Here is a 15,000-nt window from a genome sequence, read left to right as displayed (position 1 = left end):
TGTTTGTGTGTCCAAGGTTGAATGTGAACCACATAGAACTCCAGTTCCAGTAGAACCGATTGGACCGATCAGATGTAATGAAAGTCGTGGAGATCTTAGAGAATGTGGAGCACAGGGAGATGGGAGAGCAGCAGGAGTGTCAGGACAAACTGGAGCAGAAGGCATTGCAGGACTCGAGGGCCCATAAGGTACACGTGGTGAGCATGGACAACTCGGACCCCTCGATCTATCGGAAAGAGTCATGCATCTGCTGCATATTTTGTTCCTGTACGATCAACACACAACTAGCAAGGCCCTGCGACTTATTAAAGGGATACAGACAGAACAGATGAAAAGTGAGAATTCATGCTAAAAATGGATATAAATGCAGTTACAAATATGGGATGAGTGCTTTCACACACACGTGCACGTGCACACCCATACACACACACGTGCACGCGCACAAGCACCCCATTGAGCATAGTCGTACATGTTCAACTACATGTAACTGTAAGCGCACTGTGAAAGTGGCCGCAATCTCTCAAACCATAGTTTCCACCAGCTAATAATAGGTAATTACCCGAGTCCTGGATATCCGGGCTAAGGTGATAGTAGTGGTCTGATGTGAGACCAACCGTATTTATATTTGATTATTGCAGATGCAAATGAAGCTATTTTGACCAATAGACGAGAAGTGGCGTCATTACTGACCAATAGACAAAAGTGATGTCATCATAAGGCTCCACCTCTCTTTGTTTGTCAGCTGTGCTATGAGAATTCAGCCATCAATAAACAATTTAGATTGTCACTTGAACAATTGTGGTGGTGCTCCTTGCCACCATTTAGACATTTCCCATGTCTGTAGTTGATTACATCATCAATAGCCAAACCTACAGATACAAATAGACATTGCAGTGTCCATCCGTATCATTAGGTCGACAACCTTCCACTGAAGTGTGACAAAGCTTGAAGAAAAAGAATGTGGCACCCAAACTGGCACCCTAATGGTACTGTATGTTTAATTACAACGTCCTTGCATGTTGCAACTTATGTTAATACATTTTCTTTCTTCTAGTACTGCAGCCATGCATCAACGCACAGGCACCCCCAGCAGCAGCTTTGGCATTTGCATAACCCTATTCAGCACCAGTAGCAATGGCACTTGCACAACATTCCTCAGCAACAGCAACATCAGCAACATTACTTGTACTCCCCCCCCCCCCCCCCCCCCGTCCCCAACATCATCTTTCCTACTTCCAACAGCAGTACCAGCAGAAACTCTATGAGCAGTAGCAGCAGCAGTACTGGCAGCCTTAACAACATAACCCCCAACAACAGCACAGACAAAGGAACTGCACCAGCCCATGCACCAGGACCAGCACGAGCACTTCAACAACAACAACAGCCTGCAAGCAGCACCACCACCATACACCCACAGCAACACAAGCAACAACATGAGGCGAGTAACGAGAACAACGATGTCGCCGTGGAGGACAAGATGTGGCTGCAAAGTAAGAGAATATAGAAGAATGATACGTGTGTGTGTGTGTGTGTGTGTGTGTGTGTGTGTGTGTGTGTGTGTGTGTGTGTGTGTGTGTGTGTGTGTGTGTGTGTGTGTGTGTGTGTGTGTGTGTGGTGTGTCACTGTGTGTGTGTGTGTGTGTGTGTGTGTGTGTGTGTGTGTGTGTGTGTGTGTGTGTGTGTGTGTGTGGTGTGTGTCACTGTGTGTGTGTGTGTGTGTGTGTGTGTGTGTGTGTGTGTGTGTGCGTGCGTGCGTGCGTGCTGTAGCTCATTTGGTTAGAGTGCATTTGGAGAATGAAAACATCCAGGTTGCAAGTTCAAGTCACAGTGATGGCGAGCTATTGCATAATTTCCTTAAGCAAGAAAGTTACACACAATTGCTTCTCTCGACTCAAGAGTATAAATGAGTAGCTGGTCTTTGACTGGGGTGGACATGACCGCTGGCTTGGCAGTAACATCATGCAACAGATGAGAACATGTGGGCCTTGGTGTCCAGTCCCAGAGCTGCGCCATAGTCAATGCCCCTGGATGACTCTGGCCTAGCTCCAGGTGGATTGTAGCACTGGCCTGTAACCTCCACGTAGTGCATGGAGACCCTGTCTCTGGAGGCAGGGGGAGCTATCTCCGTAACTGACCCTATAGTCGACGTCGAACGACATGGAGGGCTTGACATTTGTCCATTGTGTGTGTGTGTGTGTGTGTGTGTGTGTGTGTGTGTGTGTGTGTGTGTGTGTGTGTGTGTGTGCGTGCACGTACGTGCGTGCGTGTGTGTCCAAGGTTGAATGTGGATCACATAGAACTCCAGGTCCAGAACCGATTGGACCAACCGGATGTGGACGAAAGTCATGGAGATCGTAGAGAATGTGGAGCACAGCACAGAGAGATGGGAGAGCAGCAGGAGTGTCAGGACAAACTGGAGCAGAAGGCATTGCAGCATACGAGGGCCCATAAGGTACACGTGGTGAGCATGCACAACTCAGACCCCTCAGTCTATCAGAAAGTCATGCATCTGCTGCATATATTTTGTTCCGGTACGATCAACACACAAGAAGCACAAGCACAGCCCTGCAACCTATTAAAGGGATACAGACAGGACAGATGAAAAAGCTAACTTGGTGAATATGTGCACATGAAAATGGTGTCTGGGTATGCCAGGCCTGTGCTCGAGTTTGTGTTGCAGTCGGTTTGTGATAATAGTGCAAATACTGATTAGATAGATTAGAGTATAACAATTATTGCTGTATTTGTATTGTGATATATACCAATGACTGACAAGGATGTAATGCAGTAAGCATGAGACTATATGCTAGAAGAGTTATTGTCACACGTGATGACACAGTTGGAAAGTTTGCTAATGTACTCATACCAACACTACATATCCTTCTCACACACTCACAAATGTCCAGCTTTCATTTTGCCTCTTGTTGTACAGGAAAATCCTCATCCCATAGTTGCCAGTTTTTTTCCCTTTGTCGACATCACAGCCATCTGTTATGATCACATGCCAGTGTGACCAGTCTCTGCTGTCATAGTTGATGCACTCGGTCATCTCTCTGAGGAGGATCCTAGAAGGTGATCGAACAGTAAACATGCAGCTCCAACAGGGTGACTCCCATGCTGTAGAAATCCGTCTCCTTGCTTCTCCTCACCCATCTTCCATTCATCCTTTCAAAACATAAACACACACAACTAAAAACTTCGATTGAGAACGAGAATGAGATCGAGAGTTCGGCTGGGATTCTCGTGACAATGGAGGCGTGTGTGAGCCAAGTAGGTGAATGGCATGACTCCTAACGTCATTCACATCGAAACTTTGATTCACTAGCATTCTCCTTGGTTTGGGTGGGGGATTACTCGATCGTTGAAGGGAGGAGGCATTCAATAGTGAACCGTCCAACCCGCTTGTATGACCAGACGCACGACTAGTTGATTACCCTGTAATAGAGACGCATCCATTCCGACTCCCAGTTGCCTCGACGACGCCACCTAATCCACCGCCTTTCGCTTGCATGAGATTCTTCAACGCCTGCGCAGCTGCCTTTTGAATTTTCGGATCCTTGACAGACTTCGTGAGCCTGTGCAGAGCGGGAACCGCTCCTAGATCCCAAAGCTTCGATTGATCGGCGGCGCTACGTGAGGAGAGATTCCACAAGATGCCGCACACCTTCTCGAGCATCTCCGGACTGTCCAACTTGAGCAACTCGACGAGAACCTGATACAGACCGCTCTCTCTCTGTCTCTGTCTGTAGGCTTCTCGCAACGAGACATAACTCGAGATATTCAGTAGGATCCCGGCCGCATTCTGTACGATATCTTCCGAGTATCTCGCACTCGTCCAATGCTTTAGAAGATGAAGAATAAGCTTCAGACCTCCTGACTCCGCACAGATATCCGCCTTGTTTTCCTTGAACGCCAAAAGATTCACAACGCTCTCATCAACGCCCGCAACGTCGTCTCCTCTTGTGCACGTCTACACGCACGGACGATCCCATCCACCGTGTTACACGAACGAAGAGATTTCTTGGCGAACTCTTCCACGTTCCACGACAGATTTCTCAGGATGTTTCCCCGCCGCTTTCACAAGCTCCTCCGAATGCGACTCGAGTTGGAGCACGATGATGTGGAGACAGTTGATCATACGGCACAATTCGATCTTCACAGCCGCTCCGCCGAACGTCAAGTTTGTCAAAATCACACAGCAGTGTCTATGCAGGTCGGTACCCGGATGTAGCCTGTTGATATTTGAATCGTCACGTGACATCACAGACGTAGCCATTGCTTTGTGATCGGCCTCTAGAAGCTCGCCGACCGCGTAGACCCCACCGAGTAACAGAATGGCCGGACGATATTCTTGTTTGTAGGAGAGCTGCATGAGTGATTCGATGCTGTGACCGGGACGTTGTTGTTCTGCCATCAGCTTCATGTTGGCTGATGTGAGAGGGATGTCGCGTCGATTGGTGGCCTTTTCGACTTGTAAACGACGAATGTCGGTGAGGGTACGAACTTGTTCGAGGAGTTGAAGGACATTCATCTCTCGAACTGATTCATGAGAGTGTCCTGTCATGTGATAACAATGAAATGAAAGTGAGACAGACAGATAATTAAATGAATGAACAGACAAACAAACAGACAGACAGACAAACAGACCTTTAATAGTTGTAACACTGTAGATGACTTTGTCACACAATTTTACATACATTAGGTATAGATAGCAGTATAGTTGTAGTGGCCGCATAGAGCCTGCTTAAACTCACCTTCTCTTCATTAGCCTGTAGTAGTGTTCATGTTTGAAATATATGAGGATTGACAAACAGACAGACAGACAGACAGACAAACAGACAGACAGACACAGACAGACAGACAGACAGACAGATAGACACACAAACAGACAGACAAATGGATGCACAAACAGATAAATAGACAGACAAATCAACACACAACAGACTAACCAGCTGCCCACCCAACCTACATCAAGCCACTACACAACTCACCTTGCAGATGAATGATGTTGTGTAGCGTCGCCGTAGCTCTCATCTTCGCCTCCCTGCTCGATCTAACAGTAACTCCGTCCTCCCCTCTCGGATGCAGTATCTGCAGCAACAGTGGAATGCAACCCGACTGCCTCATTGCCACGCAGCTTTCCTTGCTGTTTGCCATTGTGAGGAGAGTGCGCGACATCTCGTCTTGGTCTGAAGATCTCAGCATCGTCAGAAGAGACTGGATCATGTCAACTTTAGAAGCAAGAGAACCGTCGGCAGCAAGAGACGTGAGACGAGTTGAAAGAGAACGATGAGGCTTGGAAACTAAAATAAATAAACTCGAATGATGTTGATGTAATGTTGATGCTAACAATATAATCTCTGTCTATCTGTCTATGTCTGGCTGCCTGTCTGTCTCTGTCTGTTTAGTTGTCTGTGTGTCTGTGTGTCTATCTGTCTGTGTCCATCCATCTGTCCACCTGACTGTCTGTCTGTCTGTCAGTCAATCCATCTGCCTGTCTGTCTCTTTGCTTGTCTCTGCCTGTTTAGTTGTCTAGTGTGTCTGTCCATTTATATGTCTGGCTGGCTGTCTCTGTCAGTCCATCTGTTCATCTGACTGTCTGTCTGCCTGTCTCTGTCTGTTAGTTGACTAGTGTGTCTGTCCATTTATCTGTCCGTCTGTCTGTCAGTCCATCTGTCTGTCTGTCTGACTGTTTTTGTCTGTTTAGTTGTCTAGTGTGTCTGTCAGTTTATCCATCTGGTTGTCTGTTTGTGTGTCTGTCCATCTGTTTGTCTGTCTGTCTGTCTGTCTATTAGCCTCTCTCTCTCTGTCTGGCTGTCTGTCCGTCTGTCTGTGTTCATCCGTCTGTCCGTCTGTACGTCTGTCTGTCTGTCAGCTTCTCTGCCTACAATGCTAAATCTCCACACTGTCACAGTGCCTGTAACAACCTGCCAATCGGTATACAACTTGTCACTGCTTGTCACTACAGTCAAACAACCAGCACAACCCACTTATCATTCTGGCTGTAAACCCCAATACACACACCACCAGTGACTACAATAGACCTCACCTGCTCCCATCCTCTGATCTCCAAACTGTGTTCCTCTCAACTCGCCCCTCAAATCATTATAATCAGCTGATGATGAACGGCTATGATGACCAGACAAACTTCCAATAGATGAAACAACCATTGAAGGATGAATCAAAGCGAGAAAGCTCACAATGAGCTGATGAGGACAAATATGAGTCGGCGGCTGATATAGAATGATGTGGATACGACATGTCAAGAGACTGGAGAGATGCATTGGTGCTGGCACGTCCTTGAAGATTGAATGAATTGATGCTGGTTGCTGATGTGTCAAGGTGTTCATTACTCTGACCTGTACGACAAACATTGACGTAAATAACTTTGAAATAAATATCAATTTGAGTATAGGAATCATGCATCTCACAATACATTAGACTACTGTATTGGAGGGATGCATCTCACAATATATTAACTATTGCATTGGAGTGATGCATCTCACAATACATTAAACTATTGTATTGGAGGGATGCATCTCACAATACACTAGACTATTTTATTAGAGGGATGCATCTCACAATACATAAGACTATTGTATTGGAGAGATGCATCTCTCAGCAAATCTCAAGTGTCATAGTATATCGCTCTCACGTGGTGATCGTGAGCTTCTCCTTGCACCCAATGCAGGAAAGTTTGCAGGTAGATCGCCTACTGATGAAGCAGGATCCACACGAGATCTCATCATCAACTCGTGAGCTAGCCGTCCTTGTTCTGGATTGCTTCTCTGACGAATGTGAATACCATTCTGATTAGGAGATGGACGACGCCATAGAATCTTGCCTAACAACAATAAAATAAAAAAATTGCTAAGACCACACAAATCGCTGATAAACACACAGAGGCAACTCACAAACAAACAGACAAACACATATAGATGAACAGCCACAAGCAAGCAATCTATGGTCTGCCGTACCAGGAACACCAGACGAATTCGTTGGGTACATTCTTCTTCCACTGCTCTCCGCAAACGTGTTACTACGATGTACCTTGACAGGCCTTTCTCGGCTGTCATCAGTAGTGTAGTCTTTTACCTACAAATTAGTATGTCAGACATTTTTGAAAGAATGTATCTCACAATACACTAGACTATTGTATTGAAGGGATGCATCTCACAATAAATTAGACTATTGTATTGGAGGGATGCATCTCACAATACACTAGACTATTGTATTAGAGGGATGCATCTCATATACACTAGACTGTATGGATGGAAGGGATGCATGTCTAGGTACCTCATCAGTTCCTCCATCATGATCACCTTGCAAGTTTCCCTCAGAGAGCATCTGGTCAATGTAACGCAGTTGATTTTCTCTAAACTCTTTCCTTTGACGACATTCTTCAGACGAGCCCAACTGTGTCTGCATTGTCAGATAAATGTCTGACATTTGTAACTTGATATCCAATGATAAGTCGTTCTATAAATAAAATAGATTTATTACCATACTGCTTTAAATGACCAACAACCATCCATATAGTTGCCTACATATCTATTCGTCTGTCTGTCTGTCTGTCTGTCTGTCAGTCACCATGTGTATCTGTGTGTCTACTTGTCTGTCCAGCCGATTACCCATCACGTTATCATCTCTACCAAACCATCTCATGCCTATCATGTGCATCAATATGTCCATTATCATACACAATACCTCACCTGTTCAGTCTGTAGTAACATATCCAATTGTTGTCTCAACTCCTTCAACTTGACCTCAAACTTTTCTCTCTCCTCGTCTTCACAAGTCATGTCATACACTATTTGTGCTCGCTGATTTGTCAGCTGCACGTATGATATCGGAGGCGGAGACTTTCCGTTGACGTTCATGTGATCACTAGTCGGACGAGAGTGGAGACCAATCCCTGCAGCTAATACTGGTGAGTCTACTCTTCGAAGCATCACGCCTTGCTGATGCATCGACGGAAATCGATAACTGATCTGTTGAAGAGAGAGGAAATACATGAGATGTGGATATCTGTACATGTTCACACCCACATCCAAACACACACACACACACACACACACACACACACATGATGCACACACTTACACGCACATACACACAAACACTCACACATACACAACACAAAGACAGCAATGAACACACAAATACTCAAGACAACCAACCAACAAATCAAAACCTCAAAAAATATATTTTGCACACCCCATGACTCATCGTTCTGTCCTCACTACAGACAGCATGTCTCCACTCATTACAACAACCCAACCCATCCTAATGCCGACTACCTCACTCCTACACCATCCACTACCCATCACATCATCATACAACCCTCGCTTTCTCCAAGTGCAAACACCAACACGTCCAACTCAAACTCAAACACATACATCGCACACAAACATCCTATTGTTCATCGCACAATTACATCAAGCTCGATACAATAACGTATCTGTTGAACGGCTTCAAATCTTCATGGGTCAAGATCTCATCAGAGGAAGAAGGTAAACAAATTATCTCATCACACCCTTATCACACCCTTCCATATCCAAGATAGCAATGTTTACGAATAACTGAGCACATTTGTGGAACACCAGCCCATAAAAAGTGATGCAATTGGAGCTGCATAAGATAGACGAATCCAGCTCAAAGGTGAGAGAGTTGCACTTGCAAAAACTTGAATTGCTGTGGCTGTTGTTTCACTATCCCTGCTAAGTGTTTTCAACGATTTCCTCATTTCAGTCATCTTTCTGGTTTCTGTTGCCACTGTGCGCATTCAGTGTCCATTATCTAGGCATGCCAAGCATCTGTCAATGACAACCAATGCTGAGCAAGTCAGTCAGTTTGCAGACAGACTGACAGACCGGAGACATTAGCGGAAGGTCCCCACTGTTCGAACCCAAGCACCCCTATTGCATCACACCATTACGGCAACACACCTACTCCTCATCCACACAATAGGTCACATCAGGAATCCCAACTTTTAAAAAGAAATCAAAACTACAGTGAAAGGAAGCATGACTGATTGGTGTCTATACAAGAGAAGCTAATAGTGCCGGCTTTGAACCAATTCCTAGCTTCAACAGACAACAAATTCATTCACCAAGGTAAACTAAAGCCTTCAAATGTCATCATCACTAATTCATTCAAGTGACCACAACATCTTCCGCCCAAACATGCCCATGAGTATCAGGTGTAGTTACATGTGGTCTCAGCCGGATTCTCTAGACTCCTACCACTTCCACAAAAATGAAATAAACCAAACACGGAAATCCATGCTGTGCATTAGTATGCCAAATATTCAAAATAAACATCATCGTTCGTCGTGCGCATGCGTCCGTCATCAGGACGGAATGTTGGGCATGTTGATTGGACCAGCCGGCGTTACATAAAACGCAGTCCTAACGCGGCTTCTTGTCGAACGCCCGCCCATTTCAAACCACAATGAACTGTTTATCACACAAAACGATGCGAACAACGAAAGAACTTTCGTCATCTCGTCGATTAGGGAACGATGAATGAAAGTAGGTCGAAGGGCCAGTATTGGCGGGACGTAAAATATCGACGTGGAATGTCGCGTATGAACGAGAAAGTCGGAAACAACCTCAGGGGCAGTCCCCAGAACGCATCTCTAGCATACTTCCCTCCTGTCTTCATTTCCCAACGCCAGAACGGTCTGTAATACTTCCCGCCATTCTCACATAGCAACCAATCGAGACACGAGTGCACCCTAGAGTCTATTACAACAAGAAGAGCTCACCCCATCACCTCAACAAGCGACCACGCCCACTCACCCACCAACCCAAATTTCTCACCTCGTGAGCATTAACGACAGCTCGCACACACACACACACACACACACACACACACACACACACACACACACATGAGACGTTTACGGCACTACACAACAAACCTTTCCGCTCGCATCAGACGACGCGTCGTGCGTCGACGCAAGCTCGCTCGTCCGACGAGATTCCGACGTCGATTCTGCCATTGTGCATTCACTCTGCGAGCTGCAACACAAACCGTCACACTGACAAAGTACGAAACGAGACGACGCGACCGCGAGCCGAGACGCCGATCGACGCGGCACATCGCACAAGACGAAGAATGCAAACAGATAGGAAAGAGCAACAGGAAGAGAGACAAGTTTGCAGTCAATACGCAACGTAGAAAGGCAGGCGAGACAAACAGCGGTCGCTGTTACGATATGCGATCATCTCCGCGAGCGTCGATGTCGTTTCTCTTCGTCTAGAGACAAAACGGGCCACAAATGGCGAGCGTGAAAAGTATCTTACCTCTCACACGTCACTGCCTCTCAGTTGTCTCTCCTGTGGTCAAGCGAGCGACGAAGAGGGATGAAATGATGGAGATGATCGTGCGTGCGAAGTACGAGCAAACAGGCAAGACTCGACGGCGTGCGGGTTGCAACGTGTCGCAACGCGTGGGCGTTCCGATCGATGATTGGTTCATGTTGTTGATCCGTTTCCGGTATGTAGAAAGAACATGATTGGAATGTAGTCGACTGTGGTAGAAGGCGGTACCATCACGTGATCGTGAATGTATAGACATGAGTCTAGCGTGCGCTACTGTCACTCAAAACCTAAATGGCTACTAATATGCATGCAGTTACACTGATGGGATGTCATGGGTGGCCAACTAGCGCTATGGTGCCACAGGTTGCAGCAGATGCTGGTCTGGTCTTGGGGCACCAACCGAGCAGGCAGAACACAAAGCGTCACTATAAAGTAGGTGTCTGTACATGTGCTTGCCTACCTGTGCATACATGCATGCACGTGTATCATGATGACACATGTACATACATACATGAGTATGTATGTATGCATGTAGGTATACATGTATATGTTTAGATGGTATAAATGTATGCGATAGATGTAGATGTATGTACTAATACTCGTGTGTATGTATTATGTAGCTTCAAACCAGTTCTGCAACTGTGTCATTCGATTGGGCAGCAAGGTGCGTTCCTGGTGCCACACCAAGGCACCAGCCTTAGCCGAACTTGGCCATGATTCTAGTGTGTGTTTAGACACTCGGTTTCACCACATCAGACTAGAGTAGAGTGCTAAACTCTAACTAACTACTTAGGATAGTAGATAATAGAGCAAAACCACTAACTCCTACTTTATTTAATCATTATAAACTACATTTACACTTGCAGAGATATGGAATGCACACAGATGCTGTAGGAAAGAGCAACAGGAAGGGAGACAAGTTTGCAACCAATACTCAACATAGAAGGCAGCCATGTAGGTTGTAACCTGTCCCAAAAGCGTGGGTGTTCCACGGTTGCTGATTGGTTGATATTGTTTGCATTACATAGTGTGCTCCAGGTTAGACAGCTGCCTCAGAAATGACGGGCAGTCTTTGTGATCTGCTCTATTAATTAAGATGTTGTTTAGGTAAACAGACAAACTTGACAGACAGCATTCTGTAGACCACTAATGAGAGTTGGTTACATCATAAGTAGATTAGCCCACAGAGACAAAATAGGGATTGCAGTACCATTGTTGGTCATTAGTTTCATTGGAGACTGGGTAAGGGTAATTTAGTAACCCTAACTTATAAGCCATGTTAATTATACATTTTGTACTCCTAGTACAGATGAAGCCAATAGTATACTGACCTCTGTGCCAATAAAATATATGTCACCACGCTGGCATTGGTATTGGCAACAATGGCAGCAACAACAATAAAGGCAGCACCAAGAGCAGCAGCAGCAGCAACAACAACAATAACAGCAGCAGCAGGAGCAGCAAAAACACTGCCAACTGAGTCAACCAAATCTACTGGACAAAATAGTGCAAAGCTGTTCCAATGATAGAAACAGCAAATGTTAACTAAAATGTGGTATATCAAAATAACAGTACAAAACCTACAAAATACAACAATCCCTTTTTACAGCAAGGAAACATATTCTACCAAGCGATAACCAAAAACTTCTTCCGCTTGCAATCTACACCCAATGTCACATATGGTCTTTATCAGTAATTGGCGACTGGCATTGCGACCAAGTTGGTTTGTCCACATGTCTAGTGCCTTTCGAGCTTGCAAAAAGAACTTGTCCCTGTTCTCTCCTTTTATCTCTTCTATTTTGTTGATCGTAAATAAGGAAGAAGACAAATGGGAAACAAGTTCCTCCCAACGAGCAGAAAGTTTGCTTGCCACTTCTGTAATCTCATTAGATGTGCATATGTTGGCTGACCTATACTTTAGCATCTGTTGTATTGTTCCGCTAGGAACATCATATTTTTCTTCATGAAACCAACAGTCTAATGCAGCTTTTTCATTTGGATCTAATTTCACATCAAGTCTGCTGATGTTTACTCTTAGTGGTGTGTCTTCACTTGCTTTGTACTCGTCTATACATACTAGCTTAGTGGGATCAACAGGAACAGCTGGTCCTGAAGGTTGAATGTTTACTGAAAAGTGGAAATTAGGCAATCCTGGTTTCTTCACTTCATCAAGCTTTTCGGTTATGAACAGACGGATGCCTGTACATAAGGAAGCAATTTCATGGCATGGTCTTGTTGTGTCAATGGTCAAAATGATGTATTTCTTGGAATAATAAGCCATTGCTAATGTGACATCTCGCTCAACTCGATACACAGAGTGATGACGTGTCAACATCGGCTCATCAGGATATTCCTCAATGCAACAGGTCATTAGCCTGAAATGCAACTGCTCGGGAATAAATGCAATTTGGCAAGGAGAAATAATGAGTGAGAATGGTTTGAGATCGTCAGGATTGACTGGAGCAGCAGCTGCTAGTGGCGAGTTTGGGTCAGACTCCAGCAGACAAGCAACAAAGTATTCCGTTTCATAAGAAATTGCTAGTTGAGATGGTGGAGATTTAGGGGAGAGCAAATAGAAGCAATTCAACAAATTCAATACGACTTCGTATTCTTCTTCTTTTACTCCTGCCTTTCTGAGGCAATCCTTCATCAGCTCCCAGCTAACGATTCCTGTTTTCTTGGCATGACGCCACTGATGATAAAAGAACCCAGAAGGGAAATAGACTGATGCAATAACTGAAAAAACTTTGAACAACCAATTGGGTTTGGTGACGACCGTATCCTTCAATTTCTCACTCTTCTGAGGAAATATTACTGATCCAGCGTCATCCAAATACACCAGAGCCGCACGCACTTCTTTCTCTTCAGAGATACGACACAATCGATTGGCCAAAGCCAAGATAACATTGACACTAGACAAGGCACTGCCCATCTTCTCTTCTAGACCATCGCAGATTTTCTCCAGCACCGCCCAAGTCGCTGGTATCAAACTTTTAAATGACACAGAATTTGTCACCTTTCCAATGACTTCTTTCACTGCAACTACACCCGGATCCTCGTTTGGAGATTCTGGATCGGACACCGAGTTTTCAACACGGAAAAACCAATCATCAGGCTGCTGGCTTGGTCGGTAGATGTGCTCCGAAAATTCCTGATCAAAAAACTTCTCAGACAGAAATTTATTCTGCTTCTCTATCATTTCTTGACTGACTTCGGCGATATGTGTTCCAATCAAGAACATAATGGGCAATGCGCATGCCAATGACTTGTCAAGAGAATCAATTAAATGGTGACCTTCGGCTCTTGCCAAGAAAGTCGTAGATCCCCATAAAGACAAAGCATCGTAATTCTTTTCGATCCACATGTTAGGAATCGGAGTTTCTGCCGAGTCAGGGGAAGAACGATGGAACGATTCAGCCTCGTCATTGAGAAACTTCCTTGCATCAAACACGAGAAAAACAATACTTCTCGGTGTGATGGCTTGTTGTTGACCAGGAAGTAGGAGTTCCTGACCTCCTAAATCCCAGATGGTATGGTAAACTTTTGATTCTTCTTGCTTCAGAATATCGGGATTGCTTTGAAACTGCTTTATCGCACGACCGATTCCTTCGGTCAGGACAATGGCTTCGTCCAGTTTGTCGTTGCTCGTGCTGCTTTCGCCATCACCAATAGACGCAGCTTCTTTGTCTAGTTTGTGTGTGTTTGTCTTGATTGCAGTATCTTGACTCAACTCGGCTTCACTCGGCTTGCTTGTGTTTGTGCCAAATTGAGCGTTTGCAGTTTGTCCATCTTCATTGTCGGCATCTTTACTACCTGCCTCGTTTACATTAGAAGCATGCTGTGCACGGATCGCTGCTCTAGCTATTTGTCTGTCTAAAAATTGCTGGTCTTTGTCATGCAAAGCACTCCAGTTGCATGCTTCACAAACGGCCACTTCTGCCTTAGCCACGGGTGTGCTCGCTTCACATACCTGGAACTTCTCATTGAGCAAGGATCGTTTGAAAGACGTCTTCCCCGTTCTGTCCTTGCCCACGATGACAATCTTGACTCGCGTTATTTCAATCGATCCTTGCTCTAGAGCTCGCACAAATAACTCGCCAACATCGGAGCCCATGCTCGTCACAACCCCTAAAACAATATCACAGCTACAGTCTGTATACTACAATCTATCTGGAGTGACAAGATTAACTCACTTGGACAAGAGACACAATTTAGTGTCATTCCATTAGTCAATCCTGCCTCAGACAATGTTTGCTCATCACGTAATTGTTTTCCATTCACAACGAGCAGTTGATCCATGGATGAAGAATCGTCCTTGCTACCAAGTTGCTTCTTCAGTGTGGCAATAGTATCAGATGCTTTTGCTTTCAATTGCACTTCTTTACCATTTAGTGACTTGGCTATCAATTTGAGCCATTCACTCTCAGATGCTAAAAGTAAAGCAACAATTGTGAGCTCATATGGATAAAGCAATTTAGATGAAATACATTGAGTAGCTAAATACCTTGCTGGTCATTGGCAGACTGTTTTGTAACATTGGTTATCTCCTGCATTGAACGGCAGTACATGAGTTTCTCCCTTGCTATCCACAATAAGCCACATAATATTACTTTATATATTTCTTATCACTTCTAACTATACTATGTGACAACACAACGTGCAGCTGTTGCTGA

At 44.9% G+C, this 15,000-nt stretch overlaps 3 protein-coding genes across 3 annotated transcripts; 1 reads left to right on the top strand and 2 right to left on the bottom strand.

Moving 5' to 3' along the window:
* The first annotated feature begins 1,230 nt into the window (after positions 1–1,230).
* Positions 1,231–2,741, top strand: LOC134187969 (uncharacterized). Its single transcript, XM_062656150.1, has 2 exons — positions 1,231–1,490; positions 2,297–2,741. The coding sequence occupies exons 1-2, from the start codon at positions 1,262–1,264 to the stop codon at positions 2,599–2,601; spliced, it is 534 nt and encodes a 177-aa protein (XP_062512134.1). The 5' UTR covers positions 1,231–1,261; the 3' UTR covers positions 2,602–2,741.
* Positions 2,742–2,838: 97 nt separating this feature from the next.
* On the bottom strand, positions 2,839–7,846 carry LOC134188336 (adenomatous polyposis coli protein-like). Its single transcript, XM_062656532.1, is given in 10 exon segments — positions 2,839–3,969; positions 4,038–4,067; positions 4,069–4,556; positions 4,991–5,302; positions 6,049–6,114; positions 6,167–6,358; positions 6,655–6,843; positions 6,977–7,094; positions 7,296–7,478; positions 7,712–7,846. Coding segments are annotated over 10 exon segments (2,208 nt in total). The 5' UTR covers positions 7,802–7,846; the 3' UTR covers positions 2,839–3,429.
* A 3,988-nt stretch (positions 7,847–11,834) lies between these two features.
* On the bottom strand, positions 11,835–14,905 carry LOC134188335 (uncharacterized). The gene is made up of 3 exons (XM_062656531.1): positions 14,832–14,905; positions 14,521–14,757; positions 11,835–14,455 (listed from the first exon to the last, which is right to left on the bottom strand). The coding sequence occupies exons 1-3, from the start codon at positions 14,893–14,895 to the stop codon at positions 11,931–11,933; spliced, it is 2,826 nt and encodes a 941-aa protein (XP_062512515.1). The 5' UTR covers positions 14,896–14,905; the 3' UTR covers positions 11,835–11,930.
* Positions 14,906–15,000: the final 95 nt, after the last annotated feature.

This window comes from Corticium candelabrum, chromosome 12 (genome assembly GCF_963422355.1).
Source record: "Corticium candelabrum chromosome 12, ooCorCand1.1, whole genome shotgun sequence".
In the NCBI taxonomy this organism is placed as follows: Eukaryota; Metazoa; Porifera; class Homoscleromorpha; order Homosclerophorida; family Plakinidae; genus Corticium; species Corticium candelabrum.
The sequence above is the reverse complement of the archived record's forward strand: the minus strand, read 5'-3'. Positions and strand labels throughout refer to the sequence as shown.